Raw genomic sequence first — 13,439 nt, 5'->3', positions numbered from 1 at the left:
AGTGCTGGGATTAAAGGTGTTTGCCACCACCGCCCGGCTTAACACAAACTTTTAATGCCTTGGCTTGTGAAAACTATCCCAGGTGAGCACCAGACATATGGGACTGGATCATTGTCTGGACCACCAGCTTTTCCTACATCCTATGTTAAGATTACCTTGCAAGTATCAGGGTAATATCAACTGTTTGTGTTTTGCAGCAGTATAGTTTTGTAAGAAAGACTAATGAGGGCCAAACATACATCTTCACTAAACAAACATCAGTGTCTTCTACTAGTGTTGGAGGGATGAGACAGTGCCTCCAAGCTCACTAGAATCTCTTCTGTGCCTCAAACTAGGCCAAATGATAAACACTCTGCCTCTCCCACAAGGGAGGTAGCAAACTGTTTACCCTGAAGCTTGGAGCTCTATTGGTGAAGGTTTTCCTTTTCCTCTTGTTCTTGAGTGAGGGTGCTGGGGAATGCACTTGGTGAAGACAGTGGTGAAGAGCACTTGCTGCTCTTCCAGAGGATCTGAGTTTGATTCCTGCACCCACATGGGATGGCTCACAACTACCTCTAAATCCAGTTCCATGGGTTCTAATGCCCTCTTCCGGTCTCCATGGTGACCTCTATATGATGGCATGTATTTGCACAGGCACATACCCATGATCAAAGCATGCACTGCTGTGGTAGTGGTGTGAGGTTCATTGATCTCAGGAATACCCAGATACACCTGCCTTTGTGGGCTTTTCTAACAATTAGTTCATTAGAAACAGGAAAAAATAAAACACAAGGACTTTAATGGCGTTTCCACTGGGTCTAACACCATTACTGGTTTGCTTCTTGGACTTTTGACTATATCAAATATACTTGCAGAAACATCTTGGTATTCCCTCAAGTTCCAGTACTAAGAGCCTAAGATTTAGCCTTGGGTGGCCAGGAGGGTATGTAGTAAGTGCTACTGGCATGTATAACAGTGGAAACAGCAGTGTAGGCAACAGGGCTGAAACCTTCCCATTACCACTGAATTAAGATGTCCCTGATGAGTACAGGAAAGACAACAGCCACTTGAGTCACTAGGTATGAGTCTCCAATCTTAAAAATATGTAAATTCTGCTAATAATGTTTCTTTAAAAAAATATCTTTTCTGACTATGGTCTCCACATGTCCCACACCCACCCAGATCCATGTTCAAGCTCAAAAGTCAGAGGTTTTGCACAGCTGAGATGATCAGTGTCATATTCCTTTTTTTGGTTTTATTTGAAACAAGGTGTACTAAGCAAGACCTCAGTTTCCCCACAGAACAGTAGAAGAGCACAACAGGGCAAATGCATCTACTAATATCGTTCCAGTGTGTGAACATTATTCCTCTCATCATTTGGGAAGTTGTTTTTCTTTTACAGTTCAGTATTTATTCCCCCCCAGGTCACCCCTCTCACAGTTCTTCATTCCATTGTTCTTCCCACGGCTTCAAGAGGATGTCACTACTTCCTGGGACCTCAAGTATCTCAAGGGTTAGATGCCTCTCCTCTCACTGAGGCCAGACCAAGCAGTCCTGCTGTATAAGTCAGATTTCGTTTTAAGAGGCCCCTCTACTGCTTCCTCTGCTTCTTGCCTTCAGGCTCATGTTCCTTGGAGCGACTGCTATCAGAGCATCTTTTAGAGCCATGGTGCTGTTTTGTTTCTTCCAAAAGCTTGTCCAAACCAAAAGGATCTTCCTCAAACTGAACTGGTCCTTCTCGGCCCCTCTGTCTACGGTCTGTACCAGAAAACTCCTTATCAAGAACAAATCTGGGGGAAAAGGAGAAGAGGTCAGGAACTGCTTCTGTTTTACTGTTTTACTGGCGGAAATAGGACCAACCATCAACTGTCTGCATTAGTACCTGTTGGTCTTTATCCTGGTTTCCAGGTCATCACCATACATGTCCTTGTCCAGAGTTTTACTGGGCTTGTAGATACTCTGAGCCATGTCTTTGCCACCCCTCCAGGCCTGATCATAAACATTGTAAATTTCATCTTCTCCACCTGCAAATCCACTGTCCATACCCTGTGGGAAAATATAAAATATAAAGGTCTACCTATCCAAAGCTGAATCTGAGTTCTGAGCAATGAATAGTTCGTGTTTACAGGTAATTAAAAACCACAACTGCAACATTTATATAAAAGAACAAGTATAAATTTTTCTGCACATTGAGACATTGAGTTCTTACTAAGATTAAATCAAGGTATTCACTAGACTTAGGTGGGTGTGGTGTTACACATCTTTAATCCCAGCACTAATGAGGCAGCAGTGAATCTCAGCCAGTCTGAAGTCAGCCTGGTCTAAACAGCCCTTTCTCAGACAGCCAGAGCTGTATAATACAGCCAACAAGGACAACAACAACCACCAAGTTGTGACACAGGAAACAGTAAAGGACACAGGGCTGGGTGTGGGGATGCATAGCTTTAATCTCTACACTCAGGAGCAGAGGAGGCAGATCTGCTTTACAAAGGCAAGTCTGGTTTACACAGGAAATTCCAGGACAGCCAGGGATACAGAGCACACCAAACACCAAAACTAAACAAACAAGCAAAATCCCCAAACAAGAGAAAGAAGACACAAATTTGGGTGTGTAGAGAGAAGATGAGTGGATCTGCCAGGAGGTGGAGAATGAATGTGGTCAAACTCAATTGTATGAAATTCTCAAAAAAAAAAACAAAAAAACAAAACTGAATTCCAAAAAACCCTCTACTAACAGTGTCACTAAAATTGAAGGAATGTATTGTAGGTACTGGACAATCAATGATGCTGAGAAATGTTACCTCAACGTCCTGAGAAGGTCACTATTAAAGCACAAGAAAATATGGACCTCAATGAAAATCTTAAATGTTTTCCCCCAGATTTAGAAGGTTTAAGCTTAAGGCCAGAAGAGATGACCATGTTGAAATGTTTACTTATGTGGTTCTTTCATCTGACTCCTGCTCAGCTCAGCTGACACTGCACAACAGTTAAGAGAAAAGCTTTGGAGACAAAGCATTCAAGGTTCAATCTCAGCTCCATCAATTTCCGAACCCTGTCTCAATCATCTATGAGAGATAACAGGTGCTGCAGAGATGGCTCAGTGTTAAAGCACTGTCTGCATAAGCATGAGGGCCCAAGTTTGGATTCCTAGGATCCATGTAAACCATAGGTGTGTGTGGAAGCTTGCCTGTAACTCCATCCTCTAAAGATGTAGACAGGATATCTCAGAGCAGGCTGGGTAGGAACACTAACTCTCAGTGAGTTCTGGGATGGACTGAGAGATCTGCTCAGTGAATAAGGTGGAAGGAGGAGTGATAAAGACAGTTCCCAAGAGCAACTTCCAACATTGACATATGCATGTACACACATGTGCATACACGGGCAAACATGCATGCAAATGAAAATGTAAAAAAAGTAAAATGAACCTCCACTCAGCAAACCAATAGTCCAGCTTCATATGTGAAAGAGCAGTCATTGCTCTTAACCACTGAGCCATCTCTCCAGCCCCTCCACATTTTTTTAAGGATTGAAATGAATAGGCTTGGAACAATGACAGCAATATAAAAAGTATCAAAAACAGATATTGTTGCTGGGAAGAACTTATTTACATGCTGTCTCTAAATCTCAAACCATTAAGTCATTACTGATCCCCGGGAAGATCTACCACTACAAACAGTTACTATCTTCAGTCAACAGCAATATGGAAGTGTACCCCTTTAAAACAAACCCCTTCCTTCCCAACTTGCTTTTCAGTTGTGGTGTTTTGTCACAGCAACAGAAACCATAAGAAACCTACACACATGATAAAGGGTGTTTTCTAGGTCCTCATACCTTGGATTGGTTGAAGAGCCTTTGGTCGAACTGAACTTCATTGGAAGTTCGAGCATTGGGCACACCAAGAGCAATGACTTCACTGATGTCTCGATTTTCATTTCTCTGAGGTTTTGACCTCTTATCAGGAGCTGCCCTGGAAAGGTTCCGGTCATGCTGCCTCTCTTTTCGCCTGTCCTGACGGATTTCATCTCTCTCACGGGCCTCTCCATCCTCTGTGGACACAGTTGAACATTAGCTTTTCATATTTTGTACAAGGGGCTCTTCAACCTTAGAAAATGCCATGTTTTTCTATGTTTTGATGACATGGCCAGGTCTAGCCTCAAACTCTGGCTGTTGTGTCCCACCCTGCATCTGGGATTACAGGTGTGCACCACTAATTCTTTGTGATCAATCTCAGCCCTTTAACATTAACTGCAGTCAATTTAAATCTGGTTTGTGGAGACTCCTATGTCAGCTACAAGTTATTGAAATGCACCTAAATAGAAAGCGGGACTGCTGGACAGGGGGCATGTGGGGATGAAGGAAATCCAGTCATGCTAATTGTTTTTAATAATTAACCAGAGTCTAGGTGGAGAGAGGGTCATTTCATAGCACATTGCTTTTCAGCTCTTCCTCCTCCTATTTGAGAACTGTCATGATAAAATGCAAAGACAGGGCTGGGGAAATGGCTGAGTTGGTACAGAGTCAGCTGCTCAAGCCTGAGGACCTGAGTGTGGATCTCTAGCAGCCAGGTAGATGGCTGCACATTGTAGTGTGTGTCTGTCCCAAACTCCTCTAGTCAGCCAACTGGGGAGCTTCCCACTCAGTGAGACCCTTTCTCAAAATACACATAGTGATTGAGCCAGGACACTCAATGTCACCCTCTTGCCTCCACATGAACATGTAATGGGTATGGGCATGCACACATGCACACCAGCATACACATACACACACCACACCACACAGATCTCTTAACAAATGGAAGGAAATGAGTACCATGTACAGGCTTTGGGTGCAGCTTGCTGCCCAGCCAGCCTAGCTAAATTTGTGAGCTCCAAGCAGAGAGGCTTTGTTTCAAAAACTAAGATGACTGCTGGCCAGCTTTACTAGTGCCACAAAAGCCACTGGGGGTGGAATGTGGGAATTAGTGGTGTTATCCAAGGGCTGGACCCTGCACACCACAATCCTGACCTGTCCAACAGGGTGAGCCCACTGGTGCAACAGGGACAGTGCTGTCATGGGGCTGACCTGCTGCTTTGGGGTCAGATCCCCAGCTGCTCTGTCACATCTCATGTGGAGAGAGTCAGCTATACTGGGGTAAACTCAAGGGCTTTTGTAGTCCTCTATCTTTCCATCTAGAATGTTCTCCCAGATCGCCACATGGTTTACTTTCAGGTCTTTGTACTAATATTAGCTTTTACAAGTAAGGCCTCTTCTGACAAGACTTTCCTTCTGCAATCTTTATATCCCTTGTGTTTTATTTTTCTTTATCCATTGTATGATTGACTTCATTTGCTTTGTTGTTGTTGTTGTTGTTGTTGTTTTGGAGACAGGTTCTTCCTATATAGCCCTGACTGTCCTCAAACATTCCATCCTCCTGGCTCAGCCTCCTCAGTGCTGAGATCAGAAGTATACTACCAAGTGAGTTACTCCCATATTAAAGATTTCTTTTACACACATACTCCTTCATTTTGGGGGAGTTCAGTTCTACATTATTTCTGAAATAACTCAATTATTCTTGTAAATATAAACTACCTTTGTATGCTATAAAACACCCTCCCACATACACGCTCAGTGCACAAGGACCTTTTTAAATGACATATACAACATAGTCATACAGTAAATTCCACAATGGGAATGAATTGTCATACCTTTTTCCACATGGGTTTTCATCCCAGCTCTCCTTTCTCCTTGAGCCTGTTTAGTAAAGTGAGATTGTAAGTGGAAGTCACAGTGGGATACATATTTACAGCCATCTTCAAACTTTTTACTAAATCTGCCTGTAAAGGCATTTGCACAGACTTAAAGTTGGAAGGCTGGGCTTTTGTCTCTAGAAAATGTAAATGGCGCAAACACAACAAGCCCAGTTGTTTTTTTAAAAGTCAATTACATTACTAATACCTTTGCTGAGCAGTACAGTGGATGCCTAGCACAAAGAAGATCAGAGTCCACCAGTTCAAAACCAGACTGGAATGCACTGGGCATGGTGGTATATGACAGTAATCCATGCACTTAAAAGGCAGAGGCAGGTGAGTCTCTGTGTGTGTTTGTTCCAAGACAGCCAGGGCTATGTAGAGAGATCATGTCTTAAAAACAAAACACAGGAAACAAGATTGAACCATAGTGAGATCCAGCACCCAATATATAAGTCAATAAGTAAATAATAAATGTCACGTGACATGGTAGTGCATACCTGTAATCTAGAAGTCAGGAGGCTGAGGGAGAAGAGTTGCAACTGGTTCCAGCATAGCCTGAGCCTGAAACTCAAATCCTATCTCAAAAACCAACCCACCAAAATTTAAGTATGACTTTACCCTAAATCAAAAACTTTGCCTACATCTGAAAGAATTTAGAATAGAAAAAAAATGAACTTAGTTATTTGTATGTGCATGTGCATATCAATACAGCACTAAATCTGTAATGTCAATAGCCAATACCATCAATGCCATTTTGAGAGTGAACTAAATCCCAATGTTTACCTACCCTTCCCTACACTGTCCTTTTGGAGAACATCTGCATCTAAAACAGAAGAAACTGTGCAACATACAACAGCACCTAGTAATCTTCAAAGAATTAGGTAAGCCTAGGAAACCACTAACTGGCACAGGAGAATCATTCCTGCTAGGCGGTCTCTGTACAGAGCTGCAGCTAGCCCCTGCTGCTACTAGCACACACATGTCAGTGTCCCTCCAGACCTGAGGTAAATAAACTGATGTAGACTCACAGATGCAAGAACATTCAGCAAACTGTAATAAAAGACTAACCTTCCATTCAGCAATGTCTAGTGCTTCATACAGTTTGGCAAACTTTTCATTTATGGGGAAAGGACCTCCATCTCCAAAATCCTCCGGCTGTAGAACCCAGCCTTTGCTGCATCCATCTGAGGGAGGCTCCCTTCGAGAGGAATCCAGAGAGGTCTGCAGTGATCTCTGAGATCCCTCCCTTTCTTCAGCTTCAAGTTGGTCTGGAGATAGCTGAGCAGGTGCAGGTAAAAAGCTACAGAAAAACAAAGTCAGAATTTAATTATCACAATTCAGCTACAATATTTCTTTGCACAGCACATAGACTTTTAATGATTTCTAGACGCATTCAGGATCTATTATATTCTAATGTGTGGAAAAAAACTTACTCAGAGACAAACAGTAAAGACGTCTTGACTATTCCAAAAGCAAATGCTTGTCCTGACTTAAAAACTAACAGGTATTTGTGAACACAGCTGATAAGCTGCAGGATTCTGGGTTTTTCTGTACTTTATATAGAAGCCGACCTCCAATGCATGGTTTCCTAAGAATCTGTCCTAATTTTCATTTACCAGGGGCTAAATAGGTCACCAAGAGGAGGATTAAACTTGCACCCTCTAACCTCACCACTGGAGCAATGAGATTACAGAGGAGTTGAACACTACGATACTGTGCTTTCCTATTTTTTTTTCTTTTTTTCTGAAGATGGGGACTCACTGTGTAGATCCAGCTGCTTCCCCAGTTCTGGGATTAAAGCTCTCCAGACCATGTGTATTTCATCCTTCTTTCTGCATTATGATTAACTATTCCTTTACCAGACTGAGCAACCAGAGGATAGGAACTGCATCCTGCGCCTCTTTTGTCCCTAACTGTCCCAGTCCTGTCTGGTAACAGGAGCTGCTCCAACATTTCCAAGTGATTCACTCTGCCCTTTGCATTCATGGTTTTGCATCATGGTGGTCTTCTTGTCTTTACCTAAGCAAGCCATCTTAAAACCTTTGCAAGGGCTAGAGAGAGAAGGTTCAGAGGTTAAGAGCACTGACTGCTCTTCCAGGGGTCCTGAGTTCAATTCCCAGCAACCACATGGTTGCTCACATGCATCTGCAATGAGATCTGCCCCTCCCCCCAATCTGTACATTAGTCTTTTTAAACAAAAAAAAAAAATCCTTTGCCAAAAAATATTAAAGATTTACTAGGAATGTGTTTAAACTAGCTTATTAAGTGTCTCAGTATGTAGCCTAGGCTATCCTCAAGCTCAGACATTTGCTTCTCTCTGCCTACCAAGGGCTAGTATTGAAGGCACACTTCAATTGAGTGCTACACCCAGCCAGACACACAATTTTATATAGTTTGTGTATGGAGGGATGTGTGTGTGTGTGTGTGTCATGGCACTGTTGAAAGTGTGAAGACAACTGAGAAAGTCAGTTCTCTCTTCCTATCCCACAGATGGAGTCAGGCCTTTGAGATTGGCAGCAAGTGCTTCTGTCTACTAAGACATCCCTTGCTGGACCTGACCTCTCTACAGTTGTAGCCACTGGGACCTAACACCTTCCTCCCCACTTTGGGTTAGCAGCATTTGCTAGGACAGTTCATGAACCTAAAAAGCAAAAATGAAACAAAAACAAATATATACCAAACTAATACTGTCATTGTTCAGTTTTAAAAACAAGTAGGCTCACTTACTTTTTATGTGTATGAGTGCTTTGCCTGGATGTATGTCTATGTATCACATGCATGCCTGGTGCCTTCAGACACTGGAAGAGGGTGTCAGATTCCTAAACTGTAGTAATAGATGTTTATGAGCTGCCATTTGGGTGCTGGCAAACAAACAAGATCCCCTGTAAGGACAGACAATGCTCTGAAACACAGATGTTTCTTCAGGCCATATTTGCTAGTGTTTATGACCAGTGTTTGAAACATAGAAGTGAAACCTTTTGTAGTCCCCAAGCCTGGTCGTTTTGATGTATCACTTTTCACCATTGCTACAGTAAGCACAGGATACACACTACACCCTTGGCATTTTTTTGTGTGCATTCATTTCAGTTTCAACCTTTGCCCTCATAGTCCTACTAATCAATATCATACATAGTGCCTGAAGGAGTGTTGAATGTTTGCTACCTGTAAACCTTAGTCAGCAGAATTCACCCTTATTTTTCTGTACCACAGATACTACCACACTAGTAACCATCATGTGTTGGTTCTAATTTCATTTCTGTTGCTGTTGTTAAAATACTCAGACCAACAAAAAAATGATGTAAAGGAGGAGGGACTCATTTGTCTCACAATCCCAGGTTACAATCCACCAAGGGTTGTCAAGGCAGCTAGAGAAAACTCACAATCAAAAGGGGGACCTACATTCTTGCAGAAAAGGAAGGACAGAGGCAAGCAGGCAGGCAAGGCACCTGAAACTGCTTGCTGGGTTGCAGAGTGGCTAATGCTCATCTAGCTTTCTTACTCTGTTCAGAACCACCTGCCTAGGGAATGGTGCTGCCCATAGTGGTTTGGATCTTCCTGTATATCTTAGCAAGAAAAGCAATCCCTGTCCATAAGCCAATCTGATCTAGGCAATTCAGCCTTTGATATATTTTTACCAGGTGTTAGACACTTAAAGCTAACCAGGACAGTATTCCTTTTTTTTCTTTCCTGCCCTTAAACTACCTACACAGACACGGTTGGACTTGGAACTCAGAAATCCTCCTGTACCCACTATTTTCATCTGTGTATCTATCTACTTGTCTATATACCTGGTAAGAAAAAATAGATCTCTCTCTCTCTCTCTCTCTCTCTCTCTCTCTCTCTCTCTCTCTCTCTTTCTCTCTCTCAGAGAGAGAGACAAGGAAACAAGGCAGCACAACGAATCCTCATTCCCATGACCAAAATATTCTTAAAATTCATACAGTTACAAGCCAGGAAAAATGAGAAGTGGGGTTAACAGGCACAAGCCAATGTCCTAAAATGAATAAATACCTTCACATCTTCTTTAAAATCAGACTTTTCTGGCTGAGTTCACATGGAAAGTTTTTCCACTTGGAGCACTTAGGAGTCATATAACTTTTTGGAAATCTCCCACTTTGCATCTTTTCCTTAAAGGCTAGGAGCACTTTACTTATGGTCATGAGGGCCAGCAGCAAGAGCAGAAGCCAGAGGTGGTTCTATGTACAAAAGTAATTCTAAGTCCAAAGTTAAACCGCAGAGCAGCTGCGCATTCAGTAACCAGCAACTCCACTGCTCGTCAGTGGAAACATTTTTGGTCAGTTCTTGGACGTTCCCAACACTTGGGTTTTTGCAAAAATCTTGGTTTTGCAAGAGAGTAGCGGGAGAAAATGAGAAGCCCAAAGCATGCAAGCATCTGGAGACTGGCTCCCTTTGCTCAGTGGGGAGAGAGGAGCAGCTGCTTCCCATAGTTCAGCTGGGCAGAGGCAGTGCATTGTCAACCTGCTGAGCTGCTTACAGCAAGCACATGTGAGATCCTGGTCACCAGGGCATGTCTGCGATCACAGCCCAGGTAAAGCCTGCACTCAACCGGAAGCCCCTAAGGAAAGACCCTGGCTTCAGTGAGGCCTAGTTGCCAAGGAATCCCCCAGAGGTCTTGGACAAGTTGCATCTGAACCCTAGGCCATGTAGGTCACAACCCAAATAATCCCAGAAGAAAAAAAGAAAAGATATGTACTCCAGACCCTTCTGTATTGAGAACCCAAATCAACAACTCACCTGGTGAGCGTCATCTTCTTCTGCATCTTCAAGAGCAAATCACAGCTTCCAGAGGGCAAGTTTTTTCCACAATGAGAAACACAATGGAAAAAACGCTCAGTGCCCAGATGCCCTGACTGAATGACCCTCTAGGCTTTGCAGTTCTTTGAGCTGAAATTGTGGCAGCCACCTGTAGGAGACAAAGTGGGTTAGCAGAGAAATCAACCACTCACTTGACATTGGAAATTGCTCACATCTGTAGATTTTACAGGAGTGAGGGTCTCTGAGTTTAACATATTGTAAGACCCCGACCCTCAGTCAGTGGTACTTATTTCGAGACACCCCCTAGTGAGACACCGAGATGCAGATCAATGCAAAACCAAGGTTTATATTCCTGTGCAACTGGTGCCACCTTCAATTCGTTTCTCAAGGGAATTATTGGAATGCGACCTTGAAGGGCTGTTAAAAGCAGGTTTTATACATTTAAGGGATACAGGTCGCATCAGCAAGGTTACAGTTCAAACTTATTGGCTAAGCATATTGACCTTTATGTCTATTGGCTAGCAAGCCTGACGCACATATGACCTCTACCTGGGACAGTACTGCTTAATATTGAATAGGATGCAAAGTCTGGCTGAGGCCCCTCTATAAGCCACCCTCCATGCTTATAGTGAATAGGTAGTTCTGTTAAGCACTCATCTCCTCTAAATTCTGCCTCATAAATGAATTATTTAAGAAAACATGGTGGGTTGGGGCACACAGAGAAGGTGCTAGAAACTAAGATCAAGGAGCTAAGATTTAACTCAGCAGATGATTTAAAAAAGAGGTTTTTCTGTGTAGCCCTGACTGCCCTGGAACTCTCTATAGACCAGGCTGGCCCAGATCTGATATCAGCTTGACTCAATCTCAAGTGTTAGGATCAAAGGTGTTTGCCACTGTATGCTCAACAAAGACAATTCTTAGTCCAGCTGTTGTGGCACATGAATTTAATCACAGAGGCAGATCACTGTGAGTTCAAGGCCAGCCTGGTCTACACAGCTAGTTCTAGGATGGCTAAGGCTACACAAAGGAATCCTGTCTGGAAAAACCAAGAACCAACTGTCTTAGGTAGGGATTCCATTACAGTGAAGAGATACCAAAAGATACCAAGGCAACTTTTATCAAAGAAAATATTTAGTTGGGGCTGGCTTACACTTTCAGAGGTTCAGCTCCTTGTCATCACAGCAGCATCTGGGCAGACATGGTGCTGGAGAAGGAGCTGAGTGGTCTGCACCCCAATTCCAAGGCAGCAAGGAGAGACTATTATGTGTCACCCTGGGCAAAGCTTGAGTATAATACATAGATTTCCTTAAAGCCCCACATCCACAGTGCCACACCAACAAGTCTACACCAACTTAAAGTACTCCAACAAGTCTACACCTCCTTAAAGTACTGCTCCCTGTCCCAAGCATAAGCACATCACCACACCAACAAAACAAACCAAAGGACAATTCATGAGGTAGACTGGTTTCTATGGTAATGAAAGGCAAAAGGGGCTACGGAGAATCCTGTTAAAATGTGTCTCTTAGACAGGGTTCTCTAGAGTCACAGATCTTATGAAATGTCACTCAATAATGAGAAATTTATTGTGATGACTTACGGTTTGCAGTTCAAATAAACCAACGAAGGTCAGCTGGGAATGGGAAGTCCAAGAATCTAGTCCTTTCTCAGTCCCAAGAGGCTAGTTGTAGAAGGAGGTTCCAACAGATTTGCTGGCAAGTCAATGCAAGCAAAGAAGACTGGGTCTTCCTTCTTCCAATGTCCTTATATAGGTCTCTGGGAGAAGGTGTGGCCCAGATTAAAGGTGTGAACCACCACACCTGGACCTGGGACCTGCTTTGTCCCAGGCTCACCTTGAATTCAGAGATCTCCTAACATCAGAATCCTGGGATTAAAGGCCTGTATTATCTTGCCTGGGCCTAAGCTTTTCACAGCCACTATGCCTCAAGATCTCCCTGCCAAGATCCAGGTCAGAAACTTGTATCTTCTGTCCTGAAGATTAGATCACAGGTGAGCCCTCCTATTCTAGATTATAGTTCATTCAAGATGTAGTCAGGTTGACAGCCAGGAATAAGCAGTAACATGTGGGAAATCAAAAATGCATAGACCAAAATCTGGTATGTAGGATTGAAAGAAAAGGATGGATATGTGTTCTTACAGTCAGGTCTCATTTTCCTCTGTAGGCATATCATTTGGGATGCTTGTACCAAGATCATCCCTCATTGTCCTATGGTCATATAGAGAATAGCAATTTTACTACAACACAATCACAAGTGTGAAAGTAGATCTGTAAAACTGATTGACACAGTGAGTAAAAGGCTCTTGGTGCCATGCTTGAATATAGTCTCAGATAGGTGGAGAAAGACTCTCTCAAATGGTTCTTTGACTCCCATGCAGGTGTTGTGGCAGTTTCATACATACACACTACATGTAACAAAACCTATAATTTTATTTTATGTGTATAGGTGTTTTGTATGCATGTATATCTGTAATCACATGTATATCTGGTACCCAAGGAGTCTAGAAGAGGGCATTGGACACCCTGGTACTAGAGTGGCAGAAGTTTGTGAGCCACCATGTGGGTGTTGGGAATTAAACACAGGTTCTATGGAAGAGGAGTCAGTGATCTTACCTGAGCTCTTCAACCTAATAGAATTTATTTATTTATTTTTGTTTTTTTTTTGTTGTTTTGTTTTTTGTTTGTTTTTTGAGACGGGGTTTTTCTGTATAGCTCTGGCTGTCCTGGAACTCACTCTGTAGACCAGGCTGGCCAAGAACTCAGAAATCTGCCTGCCTCCTCTTCCCAAGTGCTGGGATTAAAGGCATGTGCCACCACTGCCTGACCTAAAATATAGTTTTAAATGACTTGCCATAGGCAATGCTTTCCTTTAGATATGTACACTGTGGGGTTGGTTCACTTGTGCTGGATTTTCATGAGTTTCTGTACCTCATCGGGTT

General features: G+C 42.9%; 1 protein-coding gene across 2 annotated transcripts; it reads right to left on the bottom strand.

Annotated features, from left to right (window-relative positions):
• Positions 1 to 1,238: 1,238 nt before the first annotated feature.
• LOC143436912 (SNW domain-containing protein 1-like) lies at positions 1,239 to 7,232 on the bottom strand. Of its 2 annotated transcripts, XM_076921549.1 has the most exons (7): positions 7,142 to 7,232; positions 6,206 to 7,008; positions 5,914 to 6,098; positions 5,664 to 5,709; positions 3,811 to 4,025; positions 1,862 to 2,025; positions 1,239 to 1,769 (listed from the first exon to the last, which is right to left on the bottom strand). In XM_076921549.1, the coding sequence occupies exons 3-7, from the start codon at positions 5,995 to 5,997 to the stop codon at positions 1,571 to 1,573; spliced, it is 708 nt and encodes a 235-aa protein (XP_076777664.1). In that variant the 5' UTR covers positions 5,998 to 6,098; positions 6,206 to 7,008; positions 7,142 to 7,232; the 3' UTR covers positions 1,239 to 1,570. The 2 variants fall into 2 exon arrangements, with proteins under 2 accessions (XP_076777664.1, XP_076777663.1); XM_076921548.1 differs by having other exon boundaries at positions 5,914 to 7,008.
• Between the last annotated feature and the right edge of the window lie 6,207 nt (positions 7,233 to 13,439).

The sequence above is a fragment of the Arvicanthis niloticus genome, chromosome 23 (genome assembly GCF_011762505.2).
Source record: "Arvicanthis niloticus isolate mArvNil1 chromosome 23, mArvNil1.pat.X, whole genome shotgun sequence".
Lineage (NCBI taxonomy): Eukaryota > Metazoa > Chordata > Mammalia > Rodentia > Muridae > Arvicanthis > Arvicanthis niloticus.
The sequence above is the reverse complement of the archived record's forward strand: the minus strand, read 5'-3'. Positions and strand labels throughout refer to the sequence as shown.

Coding starts and splice junctions, on each gene's coding strand:
- LOC143436912 (XM_076921548.1), bottom strand. CDS start 5,997: ATGCCCAGTGCATTCCAGTCTGGTTTTGAACTGGTGGACTCTGATCTT. Junction 4,026..5,663: donor GAAAACCCATGTGGAAAAAG/GTATGACAATTC, acceptor CTGTGTCCACAG/AGGATGGAGAGGCCCGTGAG. Junction 2,026..3,810: donor GGCTCTTCAACCAATCCAAG/GTATGAGGACCT, acceptor ATTTTCCCACAG/GGTATGGACAGTGGATTTGC.